The 21469-nt window shown below is 49.8% G+C and overlaps 1 protein-coding gene and 1 long non-coding RNA gene across 8 annotated transcripts; one reads left to right on the top strand and one right to left on the bottom strand.

Annotated features, from left to right (window-relative positions):
- Nucleotides 1–723: 723 nt before the first annotated feature.
- LOC134483868 (uncharacterized) lies at nucleotides 724–13769 on the bottom strand. 2 transcript variants are annotated; one of them, XR_015652592.1, is made up of 4 exons: nucleotides 13543–13769; nucleotides 8725–8872; nucleotides 2829–3008; nucleotides 724–2650 (listed from the first exon to the last, which is right to left on the bottom strand). It is a non-coding gene; the product is annotated as an uncharacterized LOC134483868 (long non-coding RNA). The 2 variants fall into 2 exon arrangements; XR_015652593.1 differs by lacking the exons at nucleotides 8725–8872; nucleotides 13543–13769 and adding an exon at nucleotides 5170–5293.
- On the top strand, nucleotides 4966–20227 carry Qprt (quinolinate phosphoribosyltransferase). Of its 6 annotated transcripts, XM_087659751.1 has the most exons (8): nucleotides 4966–5044; nucleotides 8766–8854; nucleotides 9475–9931; nucleotides 15884–16010; nucleotides 16224–16420; nucleotides 18775–19310; nucleotides 19546–19677; nucleotides 19769–20227. In XM_087659751.1, exons 5-8 carry the CDS (start codon nucleotides 16363–16365, stop codon nucleotides 19985–19987), a joined length of 945 nt encoding a protein of 314 aa, XP_087515877.1. In that variant the 5' UTR covers nucleotides 4966–5044; nucleotides 8766–8854; nucleotides 9475–9931; nucleotides 15884–16010; nucleotides 16224–16362; the 3' UTR covers nucleotides 19988–20227.
- The last annotated feature ends 1242 nt before the right edge of the window (nucleotides 20228–21469 follow it).

Below are 21469 nucleotides of genomic sequence, written 5' to 3'. Positions count from 1 at the left end.
AGAAACTGCCAGGCTCGACAACTGGCCTAGGACAAGGCTGTGGAATCGGCGAATGGCCACAGGAACCTCATGACCAGTTCTTGGGTGAGTTTCTCTCTCAAAAGGCAGCATTACCACGAGTTTAGCTATGTAAGGTAATTCGAAGAAAAGTGAGGTGGAGCAAACCAAACCAAGGCTCAGTGCTCGTCTCCCACTGTCTGTGGGGTCAGTTATGTTCCTTCAACACAGGTCCTTTCAAGTGTTTGCTGTATCCAAACATCCTTTTCCCTGTGTCTGCTTCAGCACAACATCATTTGACATAACTGACTTTCCAATGAAACTAGAGGTTTTCACTTCATCTTCCTGCCCAGATGTTAAAAAAAGATTTATTTATTATATATAATTACATTGTAGGGCTGGAGAGATGGCTCAGTGGTTAAGAGCACTTACAGCTCTTCCAGAGGTCCTGAGTTCAAATCCCAGCAACTACATGGTGGCTCACAACTGTCTGTAATGCACATCCAATGCCCTCTTCTGGTGTGTCTGAAGACAGCGACAGTGTACTCACATACATACAATAAATAAATCTTCAAAAAAAAAAAATACACTGTAGACCAAGCTGACCTCCAATTCAGAGATCCAGCTGCCTCCGCTCTCTGGGCATTGGGATTAAAGGCATGTAGCACCACATCTGGCTCCTAGACTTTTTTTTTTTTTAAGATTTATTTATTTTCTTTTTATTTTATAATGTATGAGTATTTGCATGTATGTAAGTAAAACATGGATGTCTGGTGCTCTCAAGGCCAGAAGATGGTGTCAGATCCTCCAGGAACTGGAGCTATAGATGATTGCGAGTGGTACTATGCATTCTGGGAACTGAATCCAGGCCCCCTGCAAGAGCAGCAAGGGCTCTTAACCATTGGGCCATCTCTCTGGCCCCCTAGATTATATTTTTAATTAATATTTTCTTGTTATTAGAAAGATCATTCACTAACTCATTGTGGTGGCACAATCTTCAACCCCAGCACCTGGGAGACAAAGGCAGGTGGATCAATGCAAGCTTGAGGCTAGCCTGGTCTACACAGTGGATTCCAGGGCAGCCAGGATTACCCAGTGAGGGCCTGTCTTGGGGGAGGGGATGCATTTATCCAGAGCACATTGATCATTTTTACCCACCACTGCCTCCCAGTCCCCATAGTGCCTCCACCCCATATCCCTCCCAGCTTCCTGTCTTCCTTTTATTCAGATTTTGTTGTCAGAATTCTGAGTCTGGCTTGCGCTGCCCACACTCGCCTAGGTGTGTGGCCTTCCACTGGGGCATGAGCAAGCTACCAGCAGCTGAAGTGGAAACTTGAGGGTTCTTTGGAAAGTCGGTTGTGTTGGATGGCGTTTTGCTGGGGCAAACACGGGAAGGAGGGTTTTCCTGAAGCAGACACAGGCGAAAGGACGTTCTGCTAAAGCAAGCACGTGAAAGGACACGTGACACAGGATTCTTTGCATGTGTTGGTCCGCCTTACATTGTGTAGTTGAGCTGTATTTGTTGGGACTCCATACAGAGAAATGCACCAAAAATCTTCTGGTGGTGTGCTGCAGTTTCTTACAGCTTCCTCAGATGTGGCTGATTGTGAGAATGATGTCCTCTAAGACAGATCACATACTGAGGTAAGACCTGTGGAGGACACATGGTATTTGGAAGGATCTCAATAGGACTGCACGGACAGTGATGGGGGCTGAGCTTGGCTTGCTTATAGAACTAGCCGTGCAACTCTTGTTGCTCTTGTGACTTCCCCCATCTTCTGATCTTTGCCTTGCTAAGAAAGGTACAGTAGAAAACTTCTCCTGGCACTCCTCCTGGTCCCTCCTGCTGACCTGTGCCAAGGCTGGGGCCTGGCTGTCTCTGCTAGGTCGTGCCACCACTGCTGACTGATCTCTGTTTGCTATCCCGACTCTACTGAACTGGACTGCTGGTGTATCTGTGAAGTGCTCGCAAATGGATTGAGCTGTAACAGCCGACTTGTGGACTGACCTGCTGATTTCCAGACAACCGATGGGGGTTGCTCTAAAGACCCTTTCTAAACAGGTCCACTTCCTCAGTGTTCTTTCTTTTCCAATACCTCTGGTGGGTGGTGGGCTACAAGGGAGGTTTAATCGTTTAAGAACCATCATTAAAAGTAGGTTTTGGAAAAAAAAAAAAAAAAAGGTACTAGCAGCCATGTCCCCAGAGGAGAGTGGCTATCTCCCCCTCTTTCAGTATCTATCTATCAACTGCCAACAGCTCCTCTGGTCGGGGTGGGACCTTTCAATGACGACATTTTGACTGGCTGGCTCCTGTGCAGACATCCACAGCTTTTGTGAGATGATCAAAACGTGGCATTTCAGGGCTCTTCTACCCTCTATTCCATGATGTGTCCTGAGCCATGGGTGGTGGGGGTTGATCTAGACGATCCATCCACAGCTAAGCACTGTTATTTACAGCCAGCACGAGTTGAGCATAGTACACATCTAAGGATATAACCTCAAATACTAAAATGCAGTTCTTTTGACAGCATGGCTGTTTAACGAAATGACAGCAGTAGAGTCTACCACAGGCCCCACAGTCTTCTCTTAGTCATGGACCTGGGACAGGTTTATAGTACCCGGCAGGGAATCCTTCCTGTGGAGCAAGCTTCACCTAAAAGCAAAAACAAACAAACAAGTAGTTGGTCATGCCCCCACCCCCCACCTCCGTACTGCCATGCCACTATGTGGTGGTTTGAATATGCTTGGCCTACGGAGTGGCAGTATTAGGTGTGGCCTTGTTGGAGGAAGTGTGTCACTGTGGGGGTGGGCTTTGAGACTCTCCTGCTTGCCTTGGATCCAGATGTAGAAACTTTCGTTCCTTCTCCAGCACCATGCCTGCCAGGACACTGCCATGTTTTCGGCCATGATGTTAATGACTGAGCCTCTGAAACTGTGAGCCAGCTTCAATTAAATGTTGTCCTTTATAAGAGTTGCCTTGGTCATGGTGTCTCTTCACAGCAAAGGAAACCCTACTAAGACACACATAACATTAGAGAACACATCTTACCCACAGGGCAGTGCTGTTGCCAGCAAACAGCCGGTCTCTCTGGCCTGCTCCCAGGGACCTAGCATCTGCCGACATCATCCCCTGCCACCACCAGGTGTGCCAGGTGTGTGCTGTGCATAAAAGGGCTCCCAGACACCCCAGAGCTTTTTCTGTCTTCTCCTGTGGCACTCTGCCTTGTCTCATGTTTCTTTCTCCTGTTCCCTCTGTCTGTCTGCCTGTCAGTCTGCCCCTCTGTCCTTCTCGTTCTCTCCTCCTCAATAACCTCTTTACTAGATCTGTTTCATGGAGTAATTTCTCAGGGGTACCTTGGCATGGACGCTCCAAAGGTACCCCACCACCCTCGCTTGCACCTTGCCCTGTCAGTTATAGCATGAAGAGTCCAGCCGTGGGGAAGACACGTGTCTTTTCTCTTCCAGAAGCCTGCATCACACCATCAGACTAGCCAAGAGGGAGAAAGTTTCCCGATCAGTTCAAGGTTAATCTCGTCATGTTCTGCATTCTGAGTGGTCCTGTCAGCGATAGAGCCTTACCCTGTAGCTGTGGGGCATGGCCTGCAGCAACTGTTTGGAGCATCTGGAGCTCCCTGACCAGTAGTAACTCAGAGGGAAGAGGCCCACCCCTGGCACTGACGTTTTCATTTAATAATTCATGTCTTCTGAGAAGCACTGTCCACCCATGCAGGGTACTTCTGCTCAACTCCCTATTTAAAAATATTACTTATTTAAAAATAGCTTTTAGATCAGTGCATTTCTGCAATGCTTCCTCATATGTGCTTAGTTTGGGCTACCCCTCCCCCACTCCTTTCCTGAATCTCTTTTCTCCACTTTAACCCTGAGTGCCCCCCCCCCCCCCCGCTTCTCCCTCTCCCTCTCCCTCTCCCTCTCCCTCTCCCTCTCTCTCTCTCTCTCTCTCTCTCTCTCTCTCTCTCTCTCTCTCTCACACACACACACACACACACACACACACACACACACACACACACTAGTTTCACGTCTCAGGTTCTACTCTCTTCACTAATAGCTTTTCTTGGGTTGGAAGATGATTTCCCTATAGCTTTTCCGCGTCCCTTTTATTTTGGTTAACCTCCTCTCTCCCCCAGGCTTGAGCCTTCCCTGCTTCCATCCTTCTCTATTTTACTGACTCACGCTTAGGTAGCCACCCCTGTGGTCCATCTCTAGTTTTCTGGCTCCCATATGTACTCCAGGTTAAGCATACATGACCAAAGATTTAGAGCTAGGAGCCACATAAGATCCAGAACATGCAACATTGCTGAGTCTTACTATAAAGTCACTGAGGCCACGGTCTCCACTGTCACCCTTACAACCTCATCCAAAACCCCTCCTCCAAGTATCTATAAATTTGGGGGGTAAGTTTTCAACACACTGACTTTGAAGGAACACGTTCAAACTGTAGCTCTCAAGAAAGAAGAGTGGGGGGGTGGTGGTCAGGGGACATTTGTGGGGTTCCTACTCTGTCCCTCAGAAAAGGTATTTGAGATAAAAAGAGAGTAGGCCACGTGTGGTTGTGCATACTTTAATCCTAGCACGGGTTTGAGGACACAGGCAGGTGAATTTATACTGAGACTTGACTGCAGGTCTAGGGCCCATGATTTTCCCAGCGCACCACTGACAACGCTTTCCGCTTTCCGGCTCTCACAGGAGAGTGAGGTCGGGCATTCATAGCCCTGCACTCTGAGGGGAGCTCCAGGAGGGCTGGAAGAGGGAGAAAAAAGGGCCTCTTTGTTGCCAGAGGAGTCAGAATTTCTAAATCTCACAGCTGAACACTTCCCACTGCTTCTGGAGCTCACAAGGGGGCTGACTCAGCGAGGGTCCACGAGGAGTACTGGGAGGGCTCTCAGGAAGGACTAACCCAGATCAGCCCCTCCCTACCCTCTCTCTGGCAGCCCCACCCCCAGCCTCAGCTTCTGGGAGCATTCGATCTGAACAGTAGTGGACACACTGACCCGCTGGCTGCTCCAAGTCACCATGGACCCTGAAGGTGACCTAAGTCTCTGCTTTCTGTTCCTGATTTTCATGTCTCCTACTGCCCCTTCCTCTTCTTATTCCAGCCATCTGCCTCCCTCTCTCTTCCCCCGCCCGCGCCCCAAAGACCTCTCCTTGGACCTTGTTCCCAAGCCTGCTTCTCTTTGACTTGGTTGAACCCCAAAGTCCTCCTCTTGTTTCACCGTTCCTTCTGTGTTGAGCCCTACGGAAGGTCAGAAGCTCGGGAACAGATGGGGTTGCTGTGCTGGGGTCAGACGGACTGGTAGTGGGACTTGGAAAGGGGAGCAGCCCTGAACTCTGCCCCTTTTTAGCAGCCAACAGAAGCAGAGGCAAAGTCCGGCCTCATCGCCGTAGAGTGGGGGGAGGGGATGAAGTCAGAACCTGTGCTCAGGACACAGAGTCTATCTTGGGAGTCACAGAACATGCTTGAGTCCAGAGTGCAGCAAGGACAGGCTGCAGGAGAGTGGACAGACTTCTACATCCTCACAGCCTCTCCTCCTTGCAGTAGTTTTGGGGCTGGGGTGTACTCGGGATCCAGTACTTGCTCTGCACGCTTAAGACCTTCCACCCTAGTAGGTATACTGCTCTTTTTTATTTTATTTTATTTTTTATCTTTATTAACTTGAGTATTTCTTATTTACATTTCGATTGTTATTCCCCTTCCCGGTTTCCGGGCCAACATTCCCCCTAACCCCTCCCCCTCCCCTTCAATAAGGGTTTCCCCTCTCCATCCTAACCCCATTACCACCCTCCCCCCAACAATCACGTTCACTGGGGGACCAAGGGCTTCCCCTTCCACTGGCGCTCTTACTAGGCTATTCATTGCTACCTATGAGGTTGGAGCCCAGGGTCAGTCCATGTGTAGTCTTTAGGTAGTGGCTTAGTCCCTGGAAGCTCTGGTTGGTTGGCATTGTTGTTCATGTGGGGTCTCAAGCCCCTTCAGCTCTTCCAGTCCTTTCTCTGATTCCTTCAACGGGGGTCCCAATCAGTGGATTGCTGCTGGCATTCGCCTATGTATTTGCTGTATTCTGGGTGTGTCTCTCAGGAAAGATCTATATCCGATTCCTGTCGGCCTGCACTTCTTTGCTTCATCCATCTTATCTAATTGGGTGGCTGTATATGTATGGGCCACATGTGGGGCAGGCTCTAAATGAGTGTTCCTTCTGCCTCTGTTCTAAACTTTGCCTCCCTATTCCCTGCCAAGGGTATTCTTGTTCCCCTTTTAAAGAAGGAGTGAAGCATTCACATTTTGATCATCCCGCTTGAGTTTCATGTGTTCTGTACATCTAGGGCAATTCAAGCATTTGGGCTAATACCCACTTATCAATGAGTGCATACCATGTGTGTTTTTCTGTGATTGGGTTAGCTCACTCAGGATGATATTTTCCAGTTCCATCCATTTGCCTATGAATTTCATAAAGTCATTGTTTTTGATAGCGGAGTAATATTCCATTGTGTAGATGTACCACATTTTCTGTATCCATTCCTCTGTTGAAGGGCATCTGGGTTCTTTCCAGCTTCTGGCTATTATAAATAAGGCTGCAATGAACATAGTGGAGCACGTGTCTTTGTTACGTGTTGGGGCATCTTTTGGGTATATGCCCAAGAGAGGTATAGCTGGATCCTCAGGCAGTTCAATGTCCAATTTTCTGAGGAACCTCCAGACTGATTTCCAGCATGGTTGTACCAGTCTGCAATCCCACCAACAAGGTATGCCGCTCTTTTTTTTTTTTTTTTTTGGTTCTTTTTTCCGGAGCTGGGGACCGAACCCAGGGCCTTGCACTTGCTAGGCAAGCGCTCTACCACTGAGCTAAATCCCCAACCCCAGTATGCCACTCTTATTTGAATCTTTTGTGTGTTTTTTTTTTTCCTCCCTGGGGCCTCCTCCCCCATCCTCCACCCCTTCCTGCTGGTTTGCATGCAACTCCTCAGGCTTGCCTGTGGAGCGTGCTCTGGGTTTGTAGGTCTGGCTAGAATCCCCGGAGTTGCCTGTGCTGGTCAAGTTGTCCTCAAACTCACAGAAGTTTGCCTCCATCTGTCTGCCAAGTGCTGGGATCAAACTTGTGTTATGCCTGGTCTACCTTTCCCTCCTAACGTTAACACTGACCTGGGTTTGAGGCCAGGGGTATTCACAGTGTGGGAACCCTGGGAAGTGACTCACCCAGTAGGATCCTGGGTTTCTGCATCTGGAAGACACTTCAGGGTGGCAAGGAGCAGGTGTCCAGGCTGGCCCCTGTAGGTTTGAGTTCTTTACTGAGGGACTGCGGATGGGTTTCCAGGGAGGGCATTTGAATATGAAATTCTGAGAAAATAGCCATGGATTCCTTTTTTCTGAGAAAGGGGTTCAATAATAATGATTTTTGTCCCACCTAGGTTTCTAAAATTTTTGTTTTGTTTTGTTTTGTTTTTCTTTTCTTTTTTTCGGAGCTGGGGACTGAACGCAGGGCCTTGTGCTTGCTAGGCAAGTGCTCTACCACTGAGCTAAGTCCCCACCCCCAGATGTGAATTCTTAATAAGAGTAAATTAAAACCACACGAGTTCAAGGATGGGGTCTGGAGAGAGTAAACGTGCCACCCTTACTAGCACGAAGACCTGAGTTTGGATTCCCCAGGACCCACACAAAAGTTAGTCTGCAATCTTCACACTGAGGGCATGGGGGGGGGTTGGTGAGTTCCAGGTTCATCCAGCAAGAGACCTTGTCTTTAAAAAAAAAAAAAGGAGAATGATAGAAAAATACAGTAGACATTAGCCAGGTGTGGTGGTGCATGCCCACCCCAGCACTCAGGAGGCAGAGGCAGGTGGATGTCTGTGAGTTTGAGGCCACCTGGTCCACAGAGTGAGTTTCAATATGGTCAGAACTACAGAGTGAGAACCTTGTCTTGAAAAAGAAAAAAGAAAAATACGCCGATAATCAGTTTCTGGCCTCCACGCACACAGGCTCAGATGTGTGTGCATGCACATGCACACACATACACGCACACACATGCACATGCACACACATGCACGCACATACATGCACACACACGCACATGCGCGCACATACACGCACACACATGCACATACACACACGCACATACACACACATGCACACACATGCACATACATGCACATACACACACATGTGCGCACATACACACACATGTGCGCACATACACGCATGCGTGCCCACACACTCCCTCCATGGACACCTCTACGGCCTCCCCAGCACAGAGCTCAGAGGTGACCCCAGGGTCACCTACATAAAATCCCACTTCTGACACTCAACAGCTGTGTCACCTGGATTAGATACCTCACCTGGCTGTGCTCGGTTTCCTTGTTGGTAAATTAGAAATAGTGTCTTCCCAGAGGATTATGGGATTAAACACCATCACAAAGGGCTGGAACCCAGAAACACGGTAGAGAGGGGCCTCAACTTTGCCTCTGTATTTTGTTGTTTGAGACAGGGTTTCTCTGTGTAGCCCTGGCTGTCCTGGATCTCACGCTAGATCAGGCTGGCCTTGAACTCAGAGATCCACTTGCCTCTGCTGAGAGATTCTGGAACCCCTACTCTCCATCTCCATGTTTGGTGTGTCAGACTCTCTTCCTGTTTCTTCATCCTCTTGAGCTGGAGACGGAGGTTCCTCCCACTCACCCTACTGGCCTCTCAGAGTCAGTGCTCACATCCCTGCAACTTACCTCACAGCATCTGGTCCTTTCTCTTCTGTTTCCCTCTTCAGAGCATCCTGTCCTCAAGGCTCTGGTCCATTGCTGCCTCACACATGTGACCGACACACAGTCTGATGTCTGACTCCGGCTCAGCCAGAAGGTTGGCGAGGACCATGACCTACATAAAATAAGCCGGGGCAAGGTGGACCAGGAAAGGGAGTGACACTCAGGCTGGGGAGTTGCCGCTGCAGAAGTACCTGGGGGCCAGTAGATAAAGTGGTCACACTGGGCCAGGACTGAGCATCTCTGAGCCCTGTCCCCGTGACCTTGATGTGACCTTTAGAAGCACACCCTTGTGGTTGCAGCCTCCCCTTTGTCCTTACTCTATTTTCAAGTCATCCTTCCTCCCCCTCCAAGTGTGTGTGCCGCTCCAGCCCTGGGTGACAGGAGCTCTACTGAGTCCTATTTGGAAACCATTTCTGTTCCCTAGGAAGTGAGGGTATTTGGAAAGAGCTTATCAGGGAGGATCGGTGTTGACAGGCCTCTGTCTCCACCTGCTGTTTGTCCAGTGAATCAACAAGGAAGCAGAGGGAAGAATGGAGCTCAGAGACTCCCAGCTGGTGGCTGGTCTCAGATTTAGATGTGAATTGTTCCCCTGCCTCACAACAGGCAGCTCTGTGACCCTGCGACACGCCCTTTCAGAGAGCCCCAGGGAACATGGGCGGAGTTGGGATTGCAGTCCAGATGTTTCTGACTCATACCTCATACCGTTTTCCTTAGGCCGGGAGCCAAGCCTGGAATCTCGAAGAGCGCTGTATTAATATAGCATGTGGTCTGGCCCACCATTTTCTCTTTTCTGACCTGGAGGAAGTTTTTGCCAGGGCACTCTGGTTCCCCAAGAAGACTGTTGTAGTTCTGGTGCAGCCTTACCACCATAGACAGTGGGCACATGGGAGGGTGGTGGAACGAAGGACCCATTGCTTGAGGCCGTTCAGGTCCTTTGTCTCTGTCTTTCCTGGGATCTAAGGTGACTGCAGGCATGACTCAGGAAAAAGAGGACAAAGCAGAGCCAGACCAGTGACTGCCTCTCTCTTGGTGGCCGGCTGTGTGGGACCCCCATGGCCAGCCTGGCTTTAGGACTGAGCCCATACTGCCCAGTTGTGTGAACTTACCCTATTTTGTACCTTCATTTCCTTACCTATAAAATGTGTATAATTGTGGTTATGAAGGTTAAATTGTAAGTATCCTGGTGACCTGGTGAGAGTCCTTTTGCTTCTGAATGCGTGTGTGTGTGTGTGTGTGTGTGTGTGTGTGTGTGTGTGTGTGTTGGGGTGGTACGGGTATACGTGCATGTAGAGACTAGAGGTGTTTCCTCAGGAGCCATCCATTCCCCTTAGTTTGGCTTCTGTGTGTGTTATTTGTGGGTTCTGGGGATCTCCGTACTTTCACAGCAAGTGCTTTACCACTGGGCCATCACCCAACGTCAGATTGAAGTCACTCTAAAGAGATACTTGTGCCTTCTCTTTGGCTGTGACGTTACTCAAATAATGATCTCCAAAAAATTTAGAATTTCCTGGGAGCCTCATGCTGACACTCAGGAGCACCAGACCGGGAGCGTGTATCCAGGAAGGAGGCTACATGCAGGTTACTGGTCAGACCACCTTGGAGGAGCAGCAATGAGGGGCTGAACCACTTCAATCAGGACTGCTTAGTTTATTCATGCCTCTTGCCCTGTATTTTATCTAAACCTCAGGTGAGGATCCCAGAGATGGCTCAGGCTGACCTTGAACTTGAAATTCTCCTGTCTCAGTATCTTAGTAGTACCACCACACCTGAAACACCTTTTTTATTTTGTTCTTTTAAGACAATTTTTTTTTTAAAGATTTATTTTATTTATTATATATCTAAGTACACCGTAGCTGTCTTCAGATACACCAGAAGAGGGCATCAGATCTCTTTACAGATGGTTGTGAGCCACCATGTGGTTGCTGGGAATTGAACTCATGACCTCTGGAAGAGCAGTTGGGTGCTCTTAACCGCTGAGCCATCTCTCCAGCCCATTTTTAAGACAATTTTTTAAAAAGATTTATTTATTTAATGTATATGAGTACACTGTCTCTGTCTTCAGACACACCAGAGAAGGGCATCAGATCCCATTACAGATGGTTGTGAGCCACCGTGTGGTTGCTGGGAATTGAACTCAGGACCTCTGGAAGAGCAGCAAGTGCTCTTAACCACTGGGCCATCTCTCCAGCCCTTAAGACAGATTTTTAAAGAAAAGGTCTCATTTGACCAAGGGTGGTTTCAAACTCTCTATTTTGCTAAGGGTGAGCTTGAACTTCTGATTGTTCTGTCTCCATTTCCAAATGCTGGAATTACAGATGTGCTGGAGAGGGTACCCAGGGCATCCTGCATGGCAGGGAAGCACTCCAGCAAGTTAGCTACATATCATGGCTGCCATGTCAATTTTATCAGTTTTATTCCCCCAGATACCAATCTGTAATGGGATCCAATGCCTCTTCTTGTGTGCCTGAAGAGAGCTACAATGTACTCATACATTAAATAAATAAATCTTTTTTTTAAGGTATCCGTGAGAGATAAGGTTTATAGCTGGGTGGGATTATCTTCTCCAGGGTCCAGGTGTCTAGGAGGAACTTCTCCACAGATAACGTGCGGAGGACTGTGGTCATCGGCAGCTGACAGCTGTCTCTGTCCTGCAGCTCACTGCACCAGCCCCACCCTCCTCCCCCTGAAGCTCAGTGAAGCTTCCCTCTGAAGTTAGTGCCTTCCAGGGACAGCTGCTAATTAGGAGATCTTGGATGTTCAGAACTGTCTCCGAAATCCCTTTTGTTTGAAATGTTAGCCAACGTGCCTTAAAGAACACCACATGTGTTTGTCTATTCTCTCAAGTGGAAATAGTGTGAACAGTGTGCCCTACACCAGGCAACCAGGGCAGCACGTCTCCAAGATGGCTGTGTGGGGGCTGAAGCAGCTGGGTTGTCCAGAAAGTGCTCACTGTGGAGAGGAAGAGCAGTCAAGCTTCAGGCCTCATCACTCTGTAGCTCTGCTCTTGAGGAAGTTTCCCTTTCCGGTTCCAGCCTCTGTTTTCCATCTATAAATACTGTATTTGCTGTATACAGTCGGCGTTGTGGGTATTGACTGCTGTGCACTGCGGGGGACTGTGGGTAATGACTGCTGTGCACTGTGGGGAACTGTGGGTAATGACTGCTATGTACCATGAGGGATTGTGGGTGATGACTGCTGTGTACTATGAAGGACTGTGGGGGATGACTGCTGTGTGCTATGAAGGACTGTGGGTAATGACTGCTGTGTGCTGTGAGGGACTGTGGGTAATGACTGCTGTGTACCAAGAGGGATTGTGGGTGATGACTGCTGTGTGACATGAAGGACTGTGGGTAATGACTGCTGTGTACCGTGGGGGTTGTGGGTAATGACTGCTGTGTACTGTGAGGGATTGTGGGTAATGACTGCCAGAAGCTGGAGAGACAGCTCAGGAGTTTGAGCACCTGTTGCTCTTGCAAAGGACTGGGACTCTGTCTCTGGCACCTACAGGGTGGCTCAGCCATCTGTGACTCTGGCTCCAGGGGCTCCAACAATTTCCGGTCTTCAAGGGTACACATGCAGTGAATACACATATATGGAAGCAAAACACACAAAATAAATAAATCTAAGGAAAATAGGATAAGAAATATATGTTCTGGTTCCTAGCCATTGTGTTCTTGCAACCCTAAACAATAGGAGAATTAGAAAAATCTTTTTTTTTTTTTCTTTTCTTTTTTTCGGAGCTGGGGACCGAACCCAGGGCCTTGCGCTTGCTAGGCAAGTGCTCTACCACTGAGCTAAATCCCCAACCCCTAGAAAAGTCTTTTGTTCTAACATTCTGTTTTCCAACACAGCATCTGAATTTCCTGGTATTAGGGTAGTCTTTAGGGAAGGGTTGGCAGAAAGAAGCTGAGGACTTCGTTCTCAGATCCTGAAGAATGAGTTAATAACCCATCTGGGTTGTGTGTGTGTGTGTGTGTGTGTGTGTGTGTGTGTCTGTCTGTCTGTCTGTCTGTCTGTCGGTATAGAGTAGAGATGGGAGTAGCTTTTCTCCTTCCCTCATGTAGGTTCCAGGGGTAGAACTCAGGTGGGTAAGCTTGGTGGCAAGAGTCTCTCCCTAATGAGCTATCTTGCTGCCCCTAAGCCTTAAAGTTTTTGTGTGTTTGGTTTTTGTTGTTATTGTTGGGTCAAGATCTTATGTAGCTCTGGATGGCCTGGAACTCACAGAGATCTGCCTGCTGCTGCCTCCTGAGTGCCACTGCGTTACGCTTGGTTTTAAGCATCAGCTTTTTGGGGTGGGCCCTGGTTGCAATCCAGGACGGTAGCTACACTTGAGCTCCGCTCCAGCCGCCTCCTCCTTTTGAGACAGGGTCTCACTGGTTGCTTTGATTGGCCTTGAACTCACAGATATCTACCAGCCTCTGCCTCCTAAGTGCTGGGATTAAAGCCATGAGCCGAGATGCCCAGCCTTGCTGCTTTTGTTTTTTGGTCTCTTCTTGCCCCCGTCACCCCCGTTGACCAGCATATGTTATTTGTACAAAGTTTCAGACAGGACTGCTTGGTACTCTTCACCAGCTCATCACCCTCTCGCCTCATGCCTCAAGCCCGCCCCCTCCCCCACAGAGCCCCCTTCTGCTTTCATGGCTTTTTCAGTCTACAGTCCACAAGTGTGTCTGTCTTAACATGATTTCCAGTTCTAACCATTCTCCTGCAAATGCTATACTTTTGTTCTTGTTGGAGGCTAAGCCTTCCCCGTGCGTATACAACCATGTCTTCTTCATTTACCTTTCCGTTGATGGGCACTGGGGCTGACTCCATGACTTGGCAGTAAGCACTCACCCCTCTAAGTGTGAGAACTGAGCTCAGCCGGGATCTGCAGCAGGCTTCAAAGTACTGCGTCACCCAGCGATATCCTGATTCTCGCTGCTGCCGCCGCCGCCGCCGCCGCCGCCGCTGCTGCCGCCGCTGCTGCATCTAACATTCATTTACACCCTCTTGGTCTCTCTGTCTCTGTTTCTGTCTCTCCCTACCCCCCTCTCATGTGTGTGTGTGTGTGTGTGTGTGTGTGTGTGTGTGTGTGTGTGCGCGCGCACGTGTGCATTTGCACATGCACGTACATGGGGTCAAGAGAACAACATGTGAGAGTTAGTTCTCCGGGGATCAGACCGAGATTACCACGCTAGGCAGCGGTCACGTTTACCTTAGCTGTCTCTGGTTCTGAGCACTATTCTTAACTTACGAGCATATGTATCAGTTTTTGTCAGGATGTGAGCGGGACTTGGACCACTTAGATGCCTGAGATCGTCCCCCTCCAACCCCCCAGCTTCTGATGCAGTTAATCTACAGTGAGCAGGGGCAGCTGAGAGTTAAAACAACCTTTCTAGATGCGTCCAGCCAGGCTGCTGTGTGGAGGGCCCTGCTCGGCACTTGAAGCCAGTGCTCCCGCCCACCGCCTCCGCTTCCTCACCTCACCGTGTAATTTTACTGTGACCTTGCAACTCTGTTTCCATCACACATCACCCTGGCTGCTTCAGCCAAGGCCTCTTAGGTGCTAAGTTGCTAAGTCCAGTGACCCATTTTCTGCCTTCCACTTTGCACTATTTATTGAATCTTCTCCCCACAACCCCCAAACATCCGCTCTTGACTCTTCTGTATGCGTCAACCACACCTCTGCCTCCATCTCCCACCAAGCTCTGTCAGACACCAGCCCACAGCCGGGCTATTCCTCACCCCAGGGTCTCTTGGGAACAGACACATCTTCCTACTCTGTCGTCAATGCACCATTCACGTTTCTCGAGGGCATCTACGCCAACACCTGCAGAGAACCGCCTGGTTCCCTCCCCAGCTGTGCCTCAAGAAGCCTCACCACGCAGCACCATAGGCACCGCCGAGATTTGGTTTCTATGCTTTCGAAATGGGAAGAGCCCCTGTCGGGGAGGCTCAGATGAGGCTGCCCTTAGGGACTGTGGTACCTTTCCACCTTCCCCTCATCTTCCCCTTGCCCAAACCTCTCTCCTGGGATGACGTCTGAGGTCTGTGTTCAACTACTTGGAACAGGAAACCAAAACTTTGACACCTAACAGCTGCCACTTCGGGCAGATCCCACCTCAGAAGCAGCTCTCACTTCTCCTTCCCTCCCTTGCTGCCTAAGCTTGGAGCCTTACAGCTCTTGGTTGCTTGCCTCAACCTCCCTGTGTCTCCCACTCCATCGTCATTTGGTGGGTAAGGTGATCCTTCTAGAAAAAAACATATCCGGGGTTGGGGATTTAGCTCAGCGGTAGAGCACTTGCCTAGCAAGCGCAAGGCCCTGGGTTCAGTCCCCAGCTCTGAAAAAAAAAAAAGAAAAAAGAAAAACCATACCCACACCAATTCACTTCCAGCTCTGCGATGGCTCTGGGATCAGCTCAGGTTTCTAAGCTTAAGTAGCTCAATCCTCTTAGACTCTGGCAAACCTCCATTTCTCCAGCCTCACCTCCTCCCTCTTCCTGCTTTTCAGCTCCAAATCCCCCCAACGCAGCCACCTCTGCCTGGTGAACCTGACTTGTCCTTCTCGGGGACACACAGGCATCTCCTCCGGTGCCCACCACACTTGGGGAAGACTTCAGTCATTTCTTTAGCCAACACGCCTACTCTCTGCTGGATCACCCCCTCAGAGCTTAGGAGCCCGGCCCTCTGCCTCATTCCCCTTTGCAGTAAGAGGCCGAGACTGAAACTCGGGTCATGTCCTGGAGTTGCGGGCCGAGTCCCTCTACCAAGGGAACTCTCTGATGGCCTAAATCCTACTGCCCACTTGCTTTAGCAGTGTGGACTTGTCAGTCTTTGGCCTTTTAAAGACAAGATTCTGTGTGTCCCCGTCTGTTCTGGAACTCTAGACCAGGCAGGCCTCCAACTTGCAGAGAGCCATCCACCTGCTCTACTCCCTGAGAGCTGGGATCAAAGGTGCCGCCATGCTCGGCAGTTGGCTGCTTTGTTTTATATTTGTTTGTTTTTGAGACAGAATTTTACACAGTCACCCATGATGTACTGGAGCTCACTCTGTGTGTGTGTGTGTGTGTGTGTGTGTGTGTGTGTGTGTGTGTATGTATATATATGTATATATATATACACACATATATATATCTCCCAGGCTATCCTTGTTGAAATCTTCCTACCTCACCCTCCCATGTGCTGGGATTACAGGCCTGCGCCCCCTGCTGGGCCAGCTCCTGGACTACAGCAGACTGGACATCACTGAGACTTCTCACCTAGCAGAGGTCTGTAGAAAGATCTGAGAGGACAGGGTTGACAGGAGCAAGGAGAGGGACTGTGGGGCCAGACAATGTGAGCCAGCACAGGCTGAGGCCTGAGAGTGACAAGGAGACCCACCACCCATCCCCATGGCAGCTGCCCAGTCAGGAGTTGAATGGGAAGTGGGGTGAAGTGGAGAACACGGCTGGTGCGATGGATGTGCACCTCGGTTTTTACAGTGGCAGAGTTGTCAAACACAGCTGAAGTGGCCGAGAGGTGGTGGTGCACGCCTTTAATCCCAGCACTCACAAGGCAGAGACACATGGGTCTCTTGAGTTCTAGGCCCACCTGATCTACAGAGGGAGTTACAGGACAGCTATGACTACGCACAGAAACCCAGTCTTGGAAAAACAAACAAAGCAGAAGTGGACAGAAGGCAAGTTATAAAACAGAACGCTCACCGCAAGGCAAGCACTCAAAACAGAACTCTAAATACAGTGCAAGCTACGGGGAATTTACAGTCCAAGAGCACAGAACGGGGGTGGGGGGGAGGGTCAGTGGTGCAGAATTACTAACAGGAAGTCCTGGGGATAAGGAGGCCTTCTGGTTAAACCAACCCAACAGTTCTCATCAAAACTGCAACTGAGAGATCAACATGGAAATCCAAAAGTATTTGAGAAACTGAGGCAGGAGTGCCTGGAGTTCAAGGCCAGCTTGGGTTTCATTGTAAATTCCAGGACAGCTTGGGTGAAAGGGGGTGGGGAGAGAGGGAACCAGTTTGTGTGAAGGCTGCAGCTCTTGTGCAGACCGACAGGTGGCAGTGTTGCATTGTGTTTGGGTTCTGTCTCTGCAGAGCCAGATTCTGCAGCCCTGGAGGCTGAAAGGCCCTTCAGTTGATAACACACATTGAGGTGAAGGTCTTAAGAGAAACCACAGCTCTACCCTTGACTCCCTCGCTATTGTCTCTGGAAAAGGACATACCCCAGTCCAGTTTGCAGCTGCACTAAGGTTTCTTGTTCTGAACCTGTGGCCACCTTGCTGCCAGCACCCTCAGCTGATTTGTCTTTTCTCTGTGGTTCTCTGTTGTAAACACCTGAACTCCCAGCTTTATAATACTTGGTATTGGGCAGTGAGTGAGGCTCGGTGGTAGAGCGTTTTCTAGAAGCTGAAGGACCTGGTTTAAATCCTCATCGTCTGGAGACGGCTAAGAAGCAAGATGCATAAGGCTCGTGGTCTGCTGAAAGGCTTCAGGGCAAAAATAGCTAAGCCTTCTGGGTAACGCAGATGGAAAGGAGGCAGGGCACCCTGCAGGTGTGCACACATTGGCTGCCCATGCTGTTAAATATCGAGGGTCTTAGTGGTGCATGTGCAGGACCCCAGTACTCAGGAGGTGGGATAGCTGGCCCTCCAGGCTATCCTGGGCTACATAAGCAAGCCATGTCTCCAAAGAACAGCAGGGTATTAAATATCTTGTTGGTAAATAGCTTTGGACCCAACAATAGGTTGGATGCATAAAATCCAAGATGCCAAGTTTAATTCAAATTTCAGATAACAGGCCATGTTTGCTTATGAGTTGTTAAATGTGGGACACACTATACAGAAAAATTATCTGAGCACCTGTGTAATCAGATTTCATAACAGCAGAAAGGAGGTTGGAAGGAAGAGGAGGAGGAAGCTGCTGCTGTCCAGGGTACAGAGCTTTAATTCTGCAGGAGGAACGAGATGTGTGAGTGTTAATATTGCTGGACTCAAACGTGTTAAGAGGGTTCACCTCTCCTTGGTTCTTTATAAGTCAATTAAAGCTAAAAGCAAGTGAATGGTGAGAGGTGACTCAGTGGACACAGAAGCCACTGCCAAATTTGGTAGTCTGAGTTAGAGTCCCAGAACCTACACCTTTAGAAAACCAACTTTGTCTTTAGAAAACCAACTCTTGCAAATTGTCTTTTTTTTTTTTTTTTTTTGGTTCTTTTTTTCGGAGCTGGGGACCGAACCCAGGGCCTTGCGCTTCCTAGGTAAGCACTCTACCACTGAGCTAAATCCCCAGCCCCCGCAAATTGTCTTTTGACTTCCACTCAAGAGCAATGACATCTACATGCACACACACACACACACACACACGCACACAGACACAGACACATACACACACACATACACACAGATACACAGACACACACATACATGCACACACACAGATACACAGACACACACATACATGCACACACACATACACACATACGCCTACATATACATACACACACATACACACACATACACACAAAGACACACACATATATATATACACACAGACACAGGCACACACATACACACACACATATGCATGAGTAAAAAAAATTACAAAAGGGAGGCATGGTGATGATACGAAGGAGCAAACACCTGCTTCTACATATTACTACTACTACTACTACTATTACTACTACTATTCTGAGACCAGGTCTGGTGAGCTCCTCCTCAGCCTCCCAGAGTATGGAGACTGCACCACCAAACTCAGCTTCCTTATAAAACTCTTTGATACTTTTGCGAAGTTTAACTTTAACCAGTTAAAGTTAAAGTTAAAGTTTAACCAGTTAACCACTCTTTTCTAACTAGTTTCATTTTCTCTGACAACCTGGTCAGCTTGGTGACCCCAGACTCTGCCCCAGCCTGGCCCTGGAAGTCCTATCTCTACCCTGATTGGCTAGTGTCCTATTGCCCATGCTGTCAAATGTTTTGGGGCAGCTTCTGGCTATGAGGAAGTACAATCCCAACAGAGGTCTCTCTGCTTCCTCCCAGGTCTGCAGTTCCTGTTGCCCCCTGCAAGTCTGGCAGCTCTGGCAAACAGCTGGTTGCAAGAGGACTGCCCAGGTCTCAATTTTGCGTCCTTGGTTACCGGGTCGGCCCCTGCACAGGCTGTGCTGTGGGCCAAATCCCCCGGGGTTCTGGCAGGGCGACCTTTCTTTGATGCCATCTTCACTCAACTCAACTGCCAAGTGTCTTGGCTCCTTCCAGAGGGATCGAAGCTGGTACCTGTGGTCAAAGTGGCAGAGGTCAGGGGACCTGCTCACCACTTGCTGCTGGGGGAACGAGTGGCCCTTAACACCCTGGCCCGCTGCAGTGGGATTGCCAGTGCGGCAGCGACAGCTGTGGAGGTGGCCACAAGCACTGGCTGGGCTGGACATGTAGCAGGCACGAGGAAGACCACGCCAGGGTTCCGACTGGTAGAGAAGTATGGGCTCCTAGTAGGCGGGGCTGAATGCCACCGCTATGACCTGGGAGGGCTGGTGATGGTGAAAGACAACCATGTGGTGGCAGCTGGCAGTATGGAGAAGGTGAGTGCCCCAATGAGCCTCTGTTCTCACTCTGGTCTGCCTCTGACCAGCATTTCAGTCCCGCCAACCAGAGACCAGACAAGTGATCCCAGCATCAGGGATGCTCCAAGCCTTTCCATCTGTAGATGGAGGAGGCTGGCTTCCTTTTTGTGTGTGATTCAAAGCACAGCTCTCTGGGCCCCCAGGGTCCAGGGCCGGACTACCCAGCCTCACCCTCTCTCTATTGGCTTGGCAGGCAGTGCTGAAGGCCCGGCAGGCAGCTGGCTTTCCCCTGAAGGTAGAGGTGGAATGTAGCAGCCTGAAGGAGGCTTTGCAGGCAGCAGAGGCTGGGGCTGACCTGGTCATGCTGGACAACTTCAAGCCTGAGGTGAGATGGGACCCAACTCCTGGGCTGGGCCTGCAGAATTTTGGGGTGGGGGTTGGGGGACTCTCACCTCCCCTTGGCTTCTATCTTATAGGAGCTGCACCCCACAGCAGCTACACTTAAAGCCAAATTCCCCAACGTGTCTGTGGAAGCCAGTGGGGGTGTCACACTGGACAACCTCCCCCAGTTCTGTGGGACAAATATTGATGTCATCTCGTTGGGAATGCTGACCCAGGCTGCTCCAGCCCTGGATTTTTCCCTCAAACTGTATGCTGAAGGAGATATTCCAGTGCCTCATGCTCGCCGGTCCTAAAGCTGAAGAAGATGCCACCAGAATGGATTACTGTGGCTTGTTGGGCCCCTTGGGTCACACATCTTTAGGTTCAGAGGCCAACAGGACATAACTGAAATTTACCTAGGCTTCCCACTAGCTCTGCCATCTCCAGCTTGTGTGACTTGCTAGGGCTGACTTTGGTTTTGCTTGCCTCCGTTTTCTCATCTGTGAAGTGGGTCTAATAAATATTCGGCCTTACTGGGCTGTTGATGACAACTACCACACTGTGAGTGGTTGGTAAATGCTAGAAATTAGCACCGCTCATGTACCCTAAGACACACACTTGTTTTCGAACTCTACCTTCTGGAAAGGTTGCCCCTTTAGCAGATGGTGTTTCATAGCACGACTCTGGCAGCTAGCAGCTGACATCACATGGCCTGTATGTGCAGCTAGGGATACATGACAAGAAACAAGCTGCCAGCACAGTCCGACGTGCTCTCTTCTGTTTCTGTGGTACTAAGGATGGAGCCAGGGCCATGGGCAAGTGCTGTGGTACAGCTGTCCTCAACCCTCTCCCTTCCGTCCCTTCCTCCTTTCCTGCCTCCCATCCCTGCCCTGCCTCACCATGTAGCCCAGGCTGGCCGTGAACTTCTGGCCTAAGATGTGCTCCTGACTCAGCTGCTTGCACTATGCCCTCTGCACCTGGCTTAGAACAACTCTTTCCACACATGTGAATTAGAAGCTGTGCGCGGTAATAAGACACTGGTAGGAAGTACATGGCACTTCTTCATACCAGGAAGAATCTCAGATTTGAAGGTGTGTGGCATCAGGTTTGCCATCCCGCTCGGACATTCTCCCTGACTGATGTCTGAGGAGCTACCTTGAACTCACCTAAGCCTAGATCCTCAGGCAGATCCAGGAGGAGCATCTCCATGAGAGGTCCTAGGTGCTGGTGGTCCATGAGGCGACTCTTCCCATGAGCTTCCTTGGGAGCTTCCTCTGCCTCAGAGTCCACTTCCCCCTGCTTAGCTACAAGAACAATTCAGCTCTTGGCCACAATGACCCTATTTCCTACCTGGTGTCACTCAGGGGAGCACTAAGCACATTTCACAGTCTGGAGCCTGACAGACAGAGGCCTGAATGGTTCATGGCCCTGCCCTTGGCAGTCGTGCAGCAGTTGTGAGATTTACTTAGCAGAGAACTGGACAGAGCTGGCCAATGTTCTGAACCAAGGTGACCGTTCTCACAGACACAGCCTGCAGGTGCACACATGGGCTAGCACTCAGCGTCTCTCACCCCTCCTGGTCCTGTCCTTCCTCCCAGGACAGCATGGATGCTCTTAGCAAAATGGCCCAACTCCAGAGATCTTTGGTCTTTATGAGCCCTAACTCCTCACTTCTAAAGAGGCAGAACTGAGTCCCTGCAGACCCAGGCACTGCTGAGAACCCGTACAGGAAATGTGAACCCTGAGTAGGGGTTAGGGGAGGCAGGGGAGCTCTGGTAACCAGAGAGTCCTAAACC

This window comes from Rattus norvegicus, chromosome 1, assembly GCF_021556685.1.
Source record: "Rattus norvegicus strain SHRSP/BbbUtx chromosome 1, alternate assembly SHRSP_T2T, whole genome shotgun sequence".
Classification (NCBI taxonomy): Eukaryota; Metazoa; Chordata; class Mammalia; order Rodentia; family Muridae; genus Rattus; species Rattus norvegicus.
This window is presented reverse-complemented; position numbering and strand designations above follow the sequence as displayed.